This window comes from Talpa europaea (assembly GCF_964194135.1).
Source record: "Talpa europaea genome assembly, chromosome: 1".
In the NCBI taxonomy this organism is placed as follows: Eukaryota; Metazoa; Chordata; class Mammalia; order Eulipotyphla; family Talpidae; genus Talpa; species Talpa europaea.
In genome coordinates, this window is record NC_140073.1 from 20,616,973 (window position 1) to 20,635,332 (window position 18,360).

General features: G+C 41.6%; 1 protein-coding gene across 1 annotated transcript in view; it reads left to right on the plus strand.

The window, feature by feature from the left end:
• Nucleotides 1–18,360, plus strand: part of SLC1A2 (solute carrier family 1 member 2) — a gene marked incomplete at its 3' end in the record, with an annotated part of 43,013 nt that overhangs the window by 11,321 nt on the left and 13,332 nt on the right. Inside the window, exons 6-8 of the mRNA XM_084246183.1 lie at nucleotides 8,933–9,166; nucleotides 13,341–13,535; nucleotides 17,482–17,616. Of these exons, the coding sequence (XP_084102309.1) occupies nucleotides 8,933–9,166; nucleotides 13,341–13,535; nucleotides 17,482–17,616 (564 nt within the window). The remainder of the gene's footprint in view (nucleotides 1–8,932; nucleotides 9,167–13,340; nucleotides 13,536–17,481; nucleotides 17,617–18,360) is intronic.

Consider the following 18,360-nt stretch of genomic DNA (forward strand, 5'->3'; position numbering starts at 1 on the left):
TCTGTTTTGCATGACCTGTGAGTTAAGAATAGGTTTTCTATTTTTATTTTGCTGAAATAAAATCAAAAGAAGAAAAAGCTCACAATACATGAACACTATATGTAATTCATATTGAGTGTCCATCAGTTAAGTCTTATTGGAACATAGCCACACTCATTTGTTCATGCACTGTGTAGGCTTGATTTGTGCTAAGCAGCAGAGTTGAGTAGTTGTGACTGAGATCATGTGTGTAGCACACAAATCCTAAAATATATGAAGTTTCTCTTTATATAAAAACTTTCTTGATTCCAGGGCCTCCCTGGTGGCACAAAGGGTTAAGTCTCAGCACTATGAAGCTATCTGCAGCCACTGCAGCACAAGTTCAACCCCCGGTCAGGGAGCTACCCTCATGGTGCAGCAGACCTCTCCTGACTCACCCACTGCTCCCCTCAGCAGTGTATTTCAATAGATCTGCCTGTTCTGCTTCCCACTCTGTGTCTGGTGAATCCTCTCATCATCCTACGCACACACCTCTGGCCTACACCCCAGTTCTTTTATGCATAAAAAATTTTTTTTTCATATTCCCTGATTCCTTATCCTGGTGAGGAAGGTGTAGAGGCAAGGGGAGACATAGAGAGAGAGATTGGAAAAACCAACGAGGAGTACTGAAACTGAGTAGTTTCAGGAGCACTAGATGAGCCAACAGACCAGGGAGCTGTCGCGACCTGGGCCATGTGGAAAGACAATTGCTCCAATGTTCTGGTGCCACACAGACAGCAATAACCACAGAGTGGCAGTAGGGGGTAGGGGGAGGACTCACATAGAAGGGAAGAAAGGCAGCTCACAGGCCACATGAGCAAAAATGAAATCACAGAGGGTGGATTGGAACTGTAAATACACTTGGAAATCAAGAGAAAACTGTGTTCCAGAGACATTAAATCTTGAGTCTTTAACAATATTGTGATCATGATAATAATAAAAATGTGATTTGCTGCTTTTTATCTGCCAAGAACCTTGATGGGGCCTTACTATCCATTAGAGGTACTCCTTCCTATAAGATGTATTATTATTCCTGACTTGTGCAGATAAAGATCTTTACAGAAAAGGTAATGAAAGCTCACTGAGGTGAATCAACTTACCTAAGATGACAAAGCTAGAGAGAGGGAGAGCTGAAGTTCCTATTGACATAAAAATTCTTGATGCATTAGTGGGTGGGCTTTTTTACTTGAATCATCTAGGCAATGTCTCCTCTGCATTTCGTGTGTGTTTAAGGTCAGTGGTTCTGAAATCCAGGAGAACATGAGTGAAGGATGATTCCATCAAGGAAGCTCAACCACCTTCAGTCCAGAACCTTTTAGTATCCAGTCCTATAATCAGAACATGTATTTGTTGGACCCCCATGATGGTCATGTGTGCCTACCTTTATTAGACCAAACCTCATCTGTTCATTTTGTCAGAGCTCTTCTGGGGCACAAGTTCTCTGTCTCTGCATGCGTCTGTCCTCCACACTTTCTCCCTGAATCCTTCTTGGATCCTCTTCCACATCTGTGTAGTGCCTTCCAGTGGTTTCCACCTTCTCTCTTCCTCCCCTGGGCCCCACCCCCACATTAGAAGGGCGAAAATCCACTCTTGACATATTTTTCACATCTCTAAAGACAAACATGGTGATGTGACTGTTGTCGATTCTCACTAAGACTTCAGGAATGAGTGAACTAGCTGAAGAGTCCAGGGTCTCGATGAGGAAAACGTTCCTCTTAATGGACTGGCTTGTTTGCATCCTGGCTTATTATACTTTTATTTTTTTTGTAAGATTTATTTATTTATACATACAAGACCTGGGATACAGGCCAGAGGTGCAGAGGGTGAGAGGATTCACCAGAGACAGAGTGGAGAGCAGAACAGGTGGATCTACTGAAATACACTGCTGAGGGGAGCAGTGCACAAAACAGGTCTGCTACGCCATGTGTGTCTCCTCCCTGGCTGGGGGTCGGACTCGTGCTGCAGTGGCTGAGGATATCTTCATAGGTTTTGTCTTAACCCCTCACGCCACCTGGGAGGCCCCTTATTGTACTTTTAAAATACAAAATGCGAGTACAGTAATGTGTCTTTTTGATTATTGTACTGGTTCTTCATTCCCAGACAACACTGGATTTCTTAATATGTGTTTTGCATGAAGATTTAAAGTAAACTCAAGGTCATGGTGTAAAAAAAATTTAAAGCCTTTTAGATCCATTCTGAGCCTACTGTGTGTTTAATACATAATAATACATAAAGCAGAACAGGCCTTTTTCTACTAAATATTAGGACCTGCTTTTGTTTCCTAGAATTTCTAACAGAGTGACCATCCTTGTTCTAAATGTGCAATTCATATTTCTGTATAATGAAGCCAATAATATGAGTAATGTATAAAAATTCATTCCTTCATTCATACCAATGTCATTTCCACTGCACCTTTGAAAGAAAGGAAATCATGTAGAATTAGATGAATTATAGGCTAGAAGAGTAGCCTCCCATCTCCCCGGGGATGGAGGGTGGTGTGAATCAAAAGTTCCCGTTTCACTGAAACCAAAATTCCTAAAGATTTAACACTGTATCCCAGGAGATGAAGAGCAATTTTGAATCAGGAATAAGATCTATGGGATGGCTTCTGAGAGCAGTTCAGTTGCCTCATGGAGAGAAACAGCCAGAAGAGTATTAGAGACACGAGAGACCAAGACTACACGTTTCCTTCATTCTTTGGCTGCTTTGTCAGCATTAACATTTCATGATGTTTTATCCAGAATATTCTCTGGATAAAACAGCCAAGCACTCTTTACTGACCCCACGAAGCTTAACTATCATAATTAGTTTTTTTGGATTCTTCTCTCTGTGATAGTAAAAACAGCAACAATAGCAAAACAAAACATTGAGGTTATTATTACTTTAATAATTGTTATTAAAATATAACTGAAGAATTATTAAATTCTTATTTTAAAAGATTTATTTATTTTTATACAAGATCTGGGGTACAGCCAGAGGCGTGGGAGGGTGAGAAGATTCACCAGAGACAGAACGGGGAACAGAACAGGCAGATGGACTGAAAGCACTGCTGAGGGGAGCATCAGGTGAGACAGGAGAGGTCTGCCACCCCATGTGGGAATCTCCCTGGCCGGCCAGGAATCGAACCCACGCTGCAAAGTCTGCAGACAGCTTCACAGCACTGCGCTCAACCCACTGCACCAACAGGGAGGCCCCCTTAAATTCTTGCTTTATGCTCATTACCATTTCAGTTTCTATATTGTACATTTTATAATTATTATTTTAATTCTCATTAAATCATAAGATTTACCAAAATCCTCCCATGTGCTTAATACTATTCCAAGTATTTTATTTTATTTTTTTTAATAGAGGCATTTTATTTATTTATTTGTTTGTTTGTTTTGTTTATACAAGCACTGGGTACAGTCAGAAGCGCGGGAGGGTAAGAGAATTCACCAGAGCCAGAGCGGGGAGCAGAGCAGGCAGAAGGACCGAAGTACACTGCTGAGGGGAGCAGCGGGCGGCAGGAGAGGTCTGTGTGCCACGTGGGACCCTCCTCCGGTGGCCAGGGAGTAGCCGGGGATCGAACCTGCGCTGCAGAGGCTGTGGGCAGCTTCGCAACCCAGCGCTCAACTGCTGCGCCACCGGGGAGGCCCTATTCCAAGTATTTTACATGCATTAACTCATTTATTCTTTACAGTAGCTCACAAAAATAGGGACTTTGTTATCTCCATTTTCTAGATGAGAAAACTAAGCCCAATCTTAGCTTGCCTAGCGTTGCTACAGTAATAGTTTTAGGGAAGGAGGGTTCAAATCAACTTCTACTGATTCTGAATTGAATCTAGGATCTTCCTGCTATCAACTGTGAAAATTTAGGCAAGTTAGATACACTCTAAACCCAAATGTCCCGATTTGTCAAGTGAATTAACTATGGAATCCAGGCATCCTAGGGCTGCTGTAAGAATTAAGTAAAATTGTGAATGACAGTCATGGAATATTTCCTGTGTGCTAGGAATGAAGCACACAGGATTATTATTTGTGATTACCATTATTATAATCAATTCAGTCCATAGCCTTTGTAAACCGTGCTTATGAATCCTTTACGAAGCCTGCATTGTCCTCTGATTCACCAAAAGATGAGCAGAAAGAGAAGAAAAGAAAAAGAAAGAACCTTAATTTCAGTGTGATTTCCATATCTTCTTTCCTTTGCAAAGTACTAAATTTTTAATCTGAAAAACTTGCAAAGAAAGGAAAAATTTTATAATCTCACCGCTATACTACACTTGATCTTAGCCAAAAGGCCGAGAAGCGATTATAATCTCACCGCTATAGAAACATAAAGTGAGAAGAGAAATATTTTCCTAGTCTTTCAATTATCTCTCCGTTAACCCACCCACTGTGATTCATCCATCTACCCTTCCATCCACCCATCATTCCATCCATCCTTCCTTTCACTCCGTATATGTTTTTTGAGCACCACTTCTGTGTCAATAACAATTTTATTTTTTTAAAGGTTTATTTAATCTTTATTATTTATGCATACAAGAGCTGGGGTACAGGCTAGAGGCATGGGGGGGTGAGAGGGTTCACCAGAGACAGAGTGGGGAACAGAACAGGCAGACTGACTGAAATACACTGCTGAGGGGAGCAGCATGCAAGTCAGGAGAGGTCTGCTGTGCCATGTGGGTTGCTCCCTGGCCGGGGATCGAACTCATGCTACAGTGGCTGCGGATAGCTTCATAGGTTACGTCTTAACCCCTTGCACCACCAGGGAGGCCCTCGATAACAATTTTAGGTGCTGGTGATATAATGGTGAATAAAACATGGAAAGATTGCTGCCCTTACAGAGTTTGTATTCTAGTGAAAGGAGAGAGAGAGAAAAAAATAAAAGGAAGCAAATAAGAATACAAAGAGTAGCCAGTGCTACAGAATCCAAAGCAGGGAAGTGGGAGAGAGTGATGTGGGCATGGGAGGAAGCCAAAAACTTCAACAGAAGAGGCCAGGGGAGGCTACCTGGGAAATGACCTTTGACAAAGACCTGAAGAAGGAGCAGGAGCCTCCTCAGTGAAGAAAGGAGTGTTTCCCAAGGGGGAGGAAACTATTGCTGATGGGTTTTGAGAGTCATAAGGAAGGTGGGGTGGCTGGAGTGTGGTTGATTGGTGAGAGGGGGGTGAAAGATGATGAGGTTGGAAAAGTGGACAAGGAAGATCCTGTAGGCCACTCTAAGTTGGGTTTTTATTTACTCGTGAAGGGAAGCTCCTGGAACAAGGGAAACTCTTTGAACTGCTGTTAATTCTATTCTGATGAAAATTTCTAATCCATATATGACAACACTTGGTATACATCACTCCCTGGATAGCCAGAAAACCCCTCTCTAAGTAAAATGGGGAACATGGAGATTTGTGTTAGTTCCTGGCCTGACACCCACTCTTGGGATGTGTGTGTTTAACTCTTTATAGACATGTTCCTCTAATTCTGAATTCTCTTGGCATCCCTCCCAAATGACAGCTTGGCATTGCTGTTGGAACAGAACCAGAGTAAATTTATGGCAGGACTGAGAAGGTCTCTCCACTTATCTGCACTCTAAGCATTTGTCACATCATCAATCCTGTGCCTGAAAATTCCAAATTAATTGCTCTTGTAGGTTAAGACCCAAGGCCTTGAAAAAAATGCTATTAAGGTAAATGTTTTAAATGGCCAAAGCTGATCAAGTAACTTGTGCGTTTCCTCAGTTGTACATCAGGTTTTGTTCCTTGAAACTCAGGATTCCAAAACTATCAGAATACCAGCGGAACTTGTGTACAATATAAAAGCCCCAAGACTACACCAAGGAAATTCTAGTTCCATAGATATGTGATGAGTTCAGGGAATCCTCATTGTAACCAGATAGGTGATTCTTAGGCATGTGTCTATGAATGCAGAGATATTGACTGAGTTCTGGGTATGTTAAGTTCTTTGTCAAAGTTTGCATTTGTGAAGCAAAGAAAAGACATGGAAATAGTATCTTCGTGGGAATCTTAGGCTGACGAAGACTGAGGGACCAAGTGGGCAAAGGCAGGAATGGAGGATGCAACATTCAGAAAAAGACTTAATAGACCAGTCTTGGCTGAATCAGTGACTTTGAAAATGTGTCCAGAGCTGAGGACACATCAGTCTATGGGCAGCATGGAAGCCATATCTTCCCTTTCATTCTTTATCATTTCCTTCTAATTTAGAATCTAGTCCAACAATTTTCTGGACATCATTTGGCTTCAGAACACTCCCTGAAACCCTCAGCCTGTTTATGTACTCTGAATTATGCTTTCGATTGGAAGTTGTCAGAAGCTTTGAGTGGTAACCTTGGATCCCTGACATTTGCCTTTTTCTTTTCTATGGTCTGTCATTTCCAGTGAAATTATTCATTAATGGAAACCCAGTGACTCAGACACTCCAGTAGCACATGAAGTAATGAGCCTAAAGATATCATAGAACAAAAAGTCTTTTTTTTCCTAATTAATGTTCACCCTAATCCTGGAGCACAAAGTGTTGGGGTTCACTAGGGCCCCATCTGCCATCTTTGTTTAGTCTCAAACTTTACCTTTTGGCTTTTGAATAATACTTTCCATTTACAGTGAAGCTCATATTTTTTCCAGTAAGCTTAGCAATTTGGAGGTAGGGTTAAGATTAGGGCTCAAGTTAGATTTAGGCTTAATGCTCAAATTGTTGAGTCCTGGGGGGACTCAATACATAGTCTTCCTTGGCAAAGAGTCTTGAAAACACTTTCTCTCCATTCCACACATTACTTGACCCAGAAGAAAGGGAAAATTGATTGACACCCCAAACAGCTCATATTTGTTTTTCTGGACATCTTTAAATGGTGATTGGTGTGTGGGAAAGAACTGATTGCTTGGTTTAGGAAGATAAATGCTTGCTAATTTTATCAGAAGATGCCTTCTGCTCAGTCATTTACAATGCTAGTGTACAAAGATCCCACCCTCGAGATCGTTCACTGATCTATGAGATGTGACAAGGCACACCAGGAGAATGTAAAATGTCAGGAAAACCAAGGGCTTAATGACATGACTCCCTAATGCCTGGGGAACAGTCCCCAAATGTTCAGCCCTACCCCCAGGGAAAGAAGAAGTGGAGTCATAGGCTAGATGTTCCCCAGGGAAGAGACAGCTATGCTAATGTTTTAACTTATTAGTGTCAGTTACAAATCAGTTCTTTTTCAGTAGAAATTTCTTCTTGAGAAAATATTTTGCTCATAAAAATATCCACAGTTGGGTAGCATAGCCTGTGAGGCGTTTTGGAAGCCTCATTAACTCAGACTAGACTCATGATGCAAGGGTGATGGCAGCAAGGGGTACATGCGACAACAGAACATACAGGGCTCCCTTCAACAGGAGTCAGAGAACTAAATGCGCTGACAGGCCTGTAGGGCCTGACACTGCATACTTATGCATATTCAAAATGTGACCCTCTCAGCCACCACCCCCCCAAGGTCAGCTGGAGTTGGTCTCTCTAAGCCTCTACTTGCATGTCTGTGAAGTGGGAATAAATCACTAACCAGTGTCATGCAGCTGGGAAGTGACTAATTCCAGAATTATGTATAAGACTCATCTACTCCTCACAACTTTTTGTTATCCAGGAGGGCTTGCTCCAGGTATACCCGCAAAACAACCACATCTGTCTCTTTGCTTTACCCAGCTCCATTTCCTCCAGCTAGGCGCCTCACCCTGGGATTTTGTTTACCTCACAATCTTTCTCTCAACTATCTTCTTAATTCTTAGTAAGGTATCAACATCCCACAAACATTTTCATTTCAATCAGAAAGTGTCACAGGCTGAACAAGTTCATGTACCAACACCACCAGGTTGGGCAACAAATAAGGATGTTACCCAATGGGCAAAAATACACCCAAGATGAGTGAGAACATGGTCAGCTTACTCAAGAGTGAGGATAATAGTAGATGGCAAATTAACTGTTTATCTACAAAGAGCTACAACTACTCATTAAAGGGAAGTGGTTTGGCTTCGTAGGGGAAAAAAAATCCCAGTTGTGGAGTTTCACAGACCTGAGGGATTTCTCCTCCTACATTTTGGTTTCATGCTCTTGGGCTAGTTATTTCACTTTTCTGAACCTCAATTTCCTCATTTGCCAACATGATACCTAGATGTTAGGGTTGTGGTAAGAATTAAATGAGGCCATGCATGTGTTGCTCTCACCATATTGCTTGAAATGCAGTGAAGGGTGGCCAGCATTATTGTTAGAGTGAGTGTGGAAAGAAATATCTTCAGACTCAGAGTAACAAAACCTCATTTCTCCAAATGGACTCTTGAGTCAGATGGTTTTCTTGTTTTGGGAAATCTTGTTCTCTCTCTTTTTCCCTCTTTTTATTCCTCCCTCAGTTCTCCTCACCCCACTCCTTGATTTCTCAAGCTCTCTCATTATTTTAATATATTTCCTTCAAGGCAAAACCAAATCAAATTTACCAGCACCAATTTACAGCTGGGAAAAAGTCTAAAAAGTCTAATGAGCTTTCTGAGAAACGCAAACTTTTTTCCCTAATTTCAAGGAACAAAGATTTCAAGCAACAAAGATTTCAAGCAACAGTCTCAAAGACATAACCAGTTTGTCTCTCACTTGCTGCTTAGCTAAGAGAAGGCAAAGCTTGTCTCTGCTATTCCTAAAAGTTGCCTTAGCAACCAAGTTTGCCTTTGGATTTTTTCGTCAGACCAGGGGCCGCCAGATCCATAGAGGAGACTTTAGATCATGCAGTTAGTCTGAAGTGAAATAAAGCATCTATTGAATCTCAGGGTGCTCTTTCAGCAAATATCTTTGTACAGAGATGTGAAGAGCTTTCCTTGGGGTGTGCTGCATTGGAGAGCCTGGATTTGAGTTCTAAATCCCATAATCATCTCACGAATGCTTTTTTTTCTTTTATATTTTTCAGGTACTCTCCCCTGGGTATCGCCTGCCTAATTTGTGGGAAGATCATTGCAATCAAAGACTTAGAAGTGGTTGCTAGGCAACTGGGGATGTACATGATCACGGTGATTGTGGGCCTCATCATCCATGGGGGCATCTTCCTCCCCTTGATTTACTTTGTAGTGACCAGGAAAAACCCTTTCTCCTTTTTTGCTGGCATTTTCCAAGCTTGGATCACTGCTCTGGGTACCGCTTCCAGGTAGAGAACACAAGAAATCACCTCTCTTTCTCTCTGCTCACTCCTTTACCCTCTTTGCCACTTCCTTTGTGGTTGGTTATTTCCCCTTCCAAACACTCCCATCACAAGATTCAATGAGAGAATTTTTAACCTGTATGTTTTGGGAAGAGGTGAATACTTTGTATTTTTTATTCCTTCTAGGAACTTCTGACCTTTCCTATGAAACTTTTGCTGTAGGCATCAGTATTGGACTTACAAGTTTATATTAAATTTCCCAGATGAATGCACACGATTCATCTGCACACCTAATTTGCCACATAGAACATTAGTTTAGTTTTATATGTTTTCTGAAAGGAAAATGTTATTCTCCTTAAGAAATTCTCCCACCTGTGATTTCAAAAATGGCCTTGCAAAATACCACTCTATTGGAGCAATTTTTCAAAAGTAGGAGAGTGAAGTTTTACAGGGATATAGTACATTAAAGAGATTAGAACTCAGTCCAGCCTTTGACCTCTGTTGGAGCCTCTCATGGACCGTTCTGCCCCATTGATTTTGAGAAAAACAGGCTGATGTTGCTTTTACTTGACATTGACTGAGAGTTGGTTTCTTCTTTATTACCTAATTCTAGTGTCTTAGATGCCTATGAGATATATAAGCTGTATTGGAAAAAAATTCTTATAATATCATTTTAGGCTAAGCGAAGAAAAACAAACAAAAAAAGAAACACAATAGATGAAACAACCATGTTTTGTTTCATTTTTGCTTTTGCATATGAGTGTGGTATTTGCTCATTCTGAAAAATTTCCAAAAGTGAATATAATTTTGAAGGAGAAAATGAACATAACCCGGTGATCATTGACAGTCACCTCTTAGTTAATCCTTCCAATCAGGCAGCTGTCCCCTCCTACTCCTATTATAAATGGTTAATTTGTATAGGTCATCATAGCATGGAAGTGATATATTTTAATACAGATCTCTGCCACCAGTTTTTAAACAGCACAATAGCATGCTGTGTACATTCCAATACATCCACCCCACCACCATGCTATGCATTTAAGGCATGTCTTAGGTGGCACTGAGAACCCTTTCTTGTAAAAACCCATCCGCAGGGCTGTGCGATGAGGGTACATTTCTAGAAGTGGTTTTTCTGAGTGCCGTGATAAGCGCATTGGCGATTTGAAAACGTCAGATGCTTTCATTGCTATTCAGCAAAGCACATGGCTTGTGTCCCCACTAATGCAGTGTGAGAGTGTGCTGCTTGCTGGCCCTGGACGCTGTCAGTCATTTTTATACTTTCCAGTGATTGGTGAAAAATGACCTCATTGAATCTGTGTTTCTTTGATTGCTAGTGAGGGAAACCTCTCTTTGCAATCTTGACTGTCTTTCTCCCTCCTCCTGCACCCTATGACTGGTTTGTGATCTTACCTTCCTGGTGGGGCATTCATCCTTTCCTGATTGGTTTTCAATGTGTATAAAAATATTATAAAAATATTCAATATGTATAAAAATATTAACTCATGTCACTTACTGTAAATAATGTCCCTTTCTACTTGACATTTGTCTTAAAAAGTGCTTTTTGCCATTGAGAGTTCTTAATGTGTAGGTAGTTGAAGCTGTCAGTATATTTCTTTAGTATTTAGAATTTCAAGTTTGCACAAGACATTTTCACCATCAAGGATGATGAAGTAGTACCTTGTGGTTTGATCTTTACACTATTTTTTAAAATATCTTTTTTTTTGAATGACTACACAAATTATCCCAGTAACAAGACAAGGTATGTCTTAAAGGCATATGGATGGTCAAAATTTGTACATAAATCAAAGACAAATGTTTGGGCTATCTGAACAAGGCCACAAATGTTAGATTGATTTCTGCCCCCTTGTACTGTATTTCATTTGAAAAAAAAAAAAAGTGTCTTTAATCTTTGGTTAAAATATGGCTTTTGCCTGATTGTGGAATTTCTTTTTTGAAAATTCAGTGTGGCAGGAGTCACACACTAAAAATCAGCTCAGGATTTCTTTGCTGTTATGACTATAAGAAAAAAAAACTCCGAGTCCAAAGACAGCCAACTAAATATCCACCCCTTGGGCCTTGGGCAAAATGGGGAGATAAAGGAGGGTTGACCTGACTTTCTCCCTGGACAAAGGACTGGTGTCAGGGAGGACAGGTTGAGGGGTACCAGCCTGGGACATCCTCTTTGCATCCTCCAACTCAGTGAATGCTGTTAAAAATAATCCAGCACAAAAAGAAGAATCTCAAGTACCTGATATTTATTATTGCAACATTTGAAGACTGTAGCGGAGGCAGGAGCCAAAAAAAAAAAAAAAAATTAAAAAAAAAGGAACAACAGGAAACCAACAACAATGTTAGAATGTCTGCTTGGCCTCACAGGCAAGAGTTAATATGTCTCAAGTCCCAGTCTGGGTTGATTGGCTCTCTATAGACCTTTAGGATGAAAAATCTGTCCAGCAGAGACTGAGTTCATTTTCATGCTTTACCAATTATGTTCCTCCAGCTATTTAATTGTCTAAAGACCCTTTGATGGCATATGGGAAAATAAATTCAATAATAACAATGAACATAGTCCAGTCTTCCCAGAAGTGTCCTTCGATTCATACCATTGAGAATTCCAAGCACCTCTCATAGCTGAGCAGCTATTTCAGCCCAATCATGGTGTCCTGGCCACCCTTCAGAGAGACCCCAGGAAAGAGTGGGGGGGGTAGGTGTGGGGTGAGAGGAATAAAGAGGTGTTAATTTCTCATTAAATCAGCTGGGGCAGCAAGCCAAGTATGATGGCTCATGTGAATATAGCTAGGCCGCAACTTTTCACCCTGGGTTTTTAAGGTTTTAGTAATGAGAGGTCTCTAATTTCTTCTTCCTACCTAAGACCAAGGAGGGAGCATGAGGCAGACCACTGACTCAAAATCACAAATAATATTCTTATAAGGACTCTGGTTTCCTAAGGTGGTTATTAGGATCTTGTAGGTTTGTAGTTTGATATGATGCATATTGAAGTGACCCTAATTTTAGAACTTGTGGTTCCTGGAGTCTGAGTAGGCCCTGGAATATGAATTTCAGGTAGAGTCCCTGAAGCTGGTGGTCTTCTCCCACTAACTGAGAATCTGAGACCTCTTCAGTGGTCTATGTCCACCTTAGAGTCCTGATTCTGACTGGTAGAAAGAGGGAACTATATAGCAAAGTCTGTAAGTACAAGAGAGAAAATGTGCTGTCTACACTGGAGGGTTCTGATTCACTCTTCTAAGGTTTGAAAAAAAGAAAAGAACAGACCACAATGAAGTCCATGGCAGTCTGCAGGTTCTGGATTGCTTTCCCAATTATTCAGACTTTGAAGCAAATCTACTTCCCCTCGCATGCACCTCAATCCATATGGAAATAATATTCTGGTCTTCAGCCACCCTTGTCTTTATAGACCTCCTATTTTAGATGACACATGAATATGTTAGCATTCTGGCTTTTGAAGTTGGGTCATGTGGTCAAGAACTCCCATCCCATGTCTGGGAGGAGTTGGGGGTGAAGTCACTCCCTGTTGAGTTTTTGATGAACAACAGAGCGCATGTTTTTCTGCCCTGTGTTGTTGCAGAGACTGGAGAGTTGGCCGATGACTATACTGTGAGGGTCCCCAATGAATTGCTACAAGCTTGGGTTGAGACTGAGTGGTGCTTAACATATTTGTCCAGCAGCCTCAAAACTAGCAGGCTCAGTTTGGCAATTCTCAGGGGCTGGATGAAAACCACGTAATCATCTTGCAGGAAGGAGTGTTTCTGGCATGAACTTAAGGGTCATTCAAAAATTTCTCATTCTCTTTCACTGTTGACAGCTGATTCTTTTCTGACAATTTTTTTATAGCCCAGTTAATAAGGGCAATCAATGGACTTCAATATTCAATCCAAGGTGGAAACAGTGGCTGGAAGAAAAATAAAGAATACTTGAGATTCTGAGTAGATTTCAAATACCAGAACCAACCCAGTATATTTTGCTCCCTTTTAGCATCTTAATAAGATGGAAATTGAGCCTCCAAGTCACTGGGTTTTAAGTTGGCTCCACATGCTGCTTTTTTGCATATCACATGCTTGACTGGAACAAAACTTTGTGGTGCTATTCCAGGTTGTGTTTTGCCCTGCTTCTGTAAAGTGGACATAACTCTTCTCTCCTCTGTCTTTCTCCCTCTCTTTAGTGCTGGAACTTTGCCTGTCACCTTCCGTTGCCTAGAAGAAAATCTTGGGATTGATAAGCGTGTGACCAGATTTGTCCTCCCAGTTGGAGCAACCATTAACATGGATGGTACAGCCCTTTATGAAGCAGTGGCCGCCATCTTTATTGCCCAAATGAATGGTGTTGTCCTGGATGGAGGCCAGATTGTGACTGTGAGGTGAGTGAAAGAGGTGGGATGAAGCACCGAAATAGTCTTTTACTCTGTCCCCTTCCACACTAACTCCATTTCACAGGAACCACTTGAATTTCAGGTCTCCTCACACAACGATGAAGAAAATAACAGCAAAGAACTTATTGGCAGATTCAAAGGGAAAAGATTGTGACAGGAGAGAAACAGGATCATACTAATGCCTTCTGTTTGTATTGTACACATGGAATTGCTTTGGAGCGTTAATGTTATTTGGTTTTTAACAAATCTGTGGTGTTGCATGGCTGCTAATTCTATGCCCATTTAATAGATGGGGAAGGAAAGACTTCAAAAGGCAAGGTGGCGTTTCCAAGTAACACTTAGTAATGAGCCAGCAGGACTGAAACTGGGGCTGACATCAGCTGATCCAGTTTTTCTGTCCTTAAAACATGTTCATTTCAGCATTCCAGAGTGTGTAGGCAGAAATGATGAAGCACTGGAAGGAAGAGATTCCTCAATATAACATAGATCATTTCAGTACAAGTAAATAGCAAATATTTTTTTGTTTTTACTAAAGATAATTTTTTGTAAGTATTCATCATTTAAAAATTTCATAAAAAATATTCCCCAAGAGAAACACATTGCTTTTCCATTACGTAAAAGAATCATACCTGCTAGTATATATTAAATTTATCAAGTCCTCACAACACCTAGGAGGTGTCTCGGTCAGCTCAGATAACTATAACAAAATATTATGGACTAGGGAGCTCAAAAAACAATTATTTCTCACAGTTCTGGAGGTTGGGATGTCCAGGATCAAGTTGCTCATAGATTCTGCTACTGGTGAATGCCCTCTTGCTGGCTTGCCCATGACGTTCTTCTCTCTGTTATCTGACACAGACTTTTCTTAGTGTATGGAGAGAGAGAGAGAGAGAGAGAGAGAGAGAGAGAGAGAGAGAGAGAGAGAGAGAATATATGCACTTAAGTCTCCTGTTGTAAGAGGACTAATTCCATCATAAGAACTCTCCCCTCAAGACCTAATTATTTCCCAAGCCTTATGTCCAGTGCCGTCACATTGGAAATTAGAGATTCAGCAAATGAATTTTGGGGGAAAGACCTCAGTCCTTAGCAGTATTGTAGAGGAGGCCCTGTTCCCTCATCTGTATAACAAGGACAGTAATCACACATCCTGGGGACTTGGGGGGCACTGTGCCTGGTACAGTCACTTGTCAACAAATGTTAGCTACTACTGTTATTACTGTTATTGATGGTCAATAAAGTTTACAATGTTCCTTGAATATGAAAGAACAATGTGACCATGATATAATGAGTACCATGATGTTATCAGTGGAAAACACGCTGGGGTCAGATTATACAGCCTCTAAATCATGTCCTAATAGACTGCATGTGAGGCTGCCAACCTCCCTTGCTTAAAGTACAAAGAGGAACAGGGCTTCTTCTTTTTTTTTTTTTTTAAAGATTTATTTATTTATTTAGACAAGCACTGGGTACAGTCAGAAGCATGGGAGGGTGATGAGAGAATTCACCAGAGCCAGAGTGGGGAACAGAACAGGCAGACTAAGGCAGTACACTGCTGAGGGGAGCAGCAGGAGAGGTCTGCGTGCCATGTGGGACCCTCACCCAGTGGCCGGGGAGCGAACTGGAGCTGCAGAGGCTGCGGGCAGCTTCACAACCCAGCACTCAAACTCTGAGCCACTGGGGAGGCCCATTAAGGAAGCTCCTTGTCAGACAAAGATGACTTTTGGTCCCTGAATTCTTAGCCTTGATGGCAATGACATTTCCCATCAAGGTCATGTATTAGAGGAGAACATGGAGATGGGCCAGTGACCAAGTGATGGAGTTTTCAAGAGGCATCAGGATCAAGGGGCACTAGAAGCCAACATGGCACTGGAAACAAGCAGACAAGTGTTCAGATCCTAGCAGATCATGTTCAAGTTGGGTGCCCCTAATTTTCCCTGCCCCTTCACTCCATAGTCTCCTCTTGGGTATAACAGGAAGCTACTATAAGCACCTTGGAGGGTTCTGTGAGTTTCTGCTGTTCTCATGAGCTGTGTGGTATCCGGCACAGCATCCAACAAACATCCTTAGAGAAGTGAGCTTGGGAGTAGAAAGACAGGAATAGTAGAAAGTCATAAAGGGACAGAGAGGAGATCGCTGTCCAGGGAACTGTGGCAGGATTTAGAAATCCACAGACACTGTACCCACGGTAGTCTGGGATTTTATTGGGATCGAGGAAAAAGGGGGACTTATCTGTCAGGAAACATTCTTTTTATAGAGTTTTGTTTCCTACAACCAAGGGTTAACCAGGCAACATGGTCTCAGTACAAAAAGATGTGTGAGAATGACTCATAACAGAAGCAAATGATGTTGTAAATAAAACGGTCAAGGCCAAGATCGTTGGACCTTGGGAAATTCCCTTCCTAGCCAACTTGGGGAAATAGCTGAGAATTCCTACCTTCCAGCTCTCAGGGCTGTAGGGAAGTTTTCATTGCAAAGCGGCCTCACGCTGAGCAGATTTCAAGAGAATGACAATTCACATTTATTGGGGGAATGACAATATGCCAGCCTCTTCTAAGTGTTTGTTTATTAACTCCTAATGGCTTCTGAGTGAGACACCATTATTTTTTTCATTTTTACTGATCAATAAATCAAGGCACAATGAGGTCAATTGAGTAAGTTGCCCAATCTTATGTGTTTAAGAAGTAGCAGAGCTAAGATTTGAACCCAGGTCGGTCACTTCCAGAAACTTGACGGATAACCACCAGACACCACTACCTCTTATGACCCAGAGAGACCCAAAGAAAGTGGAGTTCTCTAAACCCTGACACCAACTCCCTGGCATTCAACTCTACCCAAGGAAAGAGTTGAGATGTGTTCTGTATATTATACCCAGGGGAGGTGCCCACGTGGTGGCAGGACTAAATCTGGGCAGGATGGTAGGAAGGGATAAAACAGTGTAAACCACAAAACTCCCAGGATCTTCATTCCCTCATATGTGGGATTAGGTAATTTAGGTCCCTCCCAATTGAAGACCCCAGGATTCTAGGTTTGGTTACACCAATGATCTGGATTTGGCTAAGCCAGTTTGGGAGTCTGAAAATGTACTCCAGAAGCTATAGAATTCTTGAACTGCAATGTGTCCTTCATTTAGAAATGACAGCTTTTATAAATGGAATCCAGAAAAGGGGGAAAAAATCATTACCCTTTCCTGGCCATAGAGATTCTGTGATAGACAGGACACTTGGACCCTAAGCCATCTCTCTCCTGGTGACAACTTCACAGTGGTTCTGGATGTGCCCTTGGCATCGTTTGGAAAGAAAATGATGAGATGCTTCAGAGCAAGAGTCTTCTGCTATTTCATTATCATTTCTTGGCAACCTTTTTTTCTGAATAATGTATTTTTCAGCCCAGGGTGAAACATCAGACGTCTGAAACTAAATGTCATTTGGATTCTGTTGATTTGTTCCCCTGATGTTCAGTCAAGTGGGTCTGGATATTTGTTATACTGAGTCCTCATGTTAACACTGGCAGTGACCTCCTCAGACTCGCTGCATAGTTAGAACGTCTCTGGTGCTCACAGAGATGTAAAAAATAAAAGCAGAAATGAATGCAGTGTAGTCTCATGGGAGAATTAAGGGTGATTTGTTTTTCTTCCCTAATATCCCTTGCCTACTCTTAGAGCCATGCTTACTTTATTTGAACCCTGTGATGTAGGAGGCTCACTGTATATCATGATTGGAAAGGCTCTAATCCATGAACTTATAAGCTTCTATCACAACTGAGCAAAAGCCAAGTAGACCCTAATTCCTGGGTCTTGGTACTCTAGATTTCTCTAGTCCTTGGAAGGGAACAGGGATTTTATGACTGTTGGGAAAATTAGAGCTTAAAATTGACTGGAAAGGTTTTACCAAGTTCTCTTTCTCTTCCCATGACCTGGCCTTGTCTGTTCTCACAGCCTCACGGCCACGCTGGCGAGTGTCGGTGCGGCCAGTATCCCCAGCGCTGGACTGGTCACCATGCTCCTCATTCTGACAGCCGTGGGCCTGCCGACAGAGGACATCAGCCTGCTGGTGGCTGTGGACTGGCTGCTGTAAGTGCTTTTAGATGGGGTTCTGCTGGGAATGTGAGTCCTGCCTCCCAGAGTGGACAGGATGCGAGGTTGTTGCCAAGATTTTAGCCAGTCTCTATGATAATTCCTTCACTGCCTCCCTCCCTTCTCATTGTAACATTGCTGAATTCCTACTTGGGAACCAAAGAAGAAAAAGAATCTTTGAGGGCCTTATATTCCAGTAGAAGAATCAGATAAATTATAATACAAAGTTAAAAGTGTAAAAATAAGGAACCAACTACTGATGCATGAAAAGAATCTTAACACATCGTGGTGAGTGCATGAAGCACAGAGTATATTCTGTATGATTCCATCTATGTGAAGCTCTCAGAAAGGCAATGTAACCTTTAGCAATGGAAGGATATCAGTGGCTGCCTGGATCCAGTGATAGGGGTGTGAAGATTAACTGAGATAGGCTTCAAGGAAACCTACATAAGTGATGGAAATGTCACATATGCACAAGTATGCACAAGTGTCTACATTTTTCAAAAAATCATCAAAGCATGTGCTTAAAATGGGTACATTTTGTTGTGAGTAAATTATACTTCAGTAGATATTTAAGAAAAGCAGACATAGATAGGAACACATCCCAGTCTGGGAGGGAAGGAAAGAAGAGAGACAAGAGGAGGCAGTCAAAATGGCCATTGACTTTGAGTACTAAGGGCCTAGACTGAGCACTTGCATCTTCTTGTAACAACCTAGATGTTTGGTATCATTACTCCTATT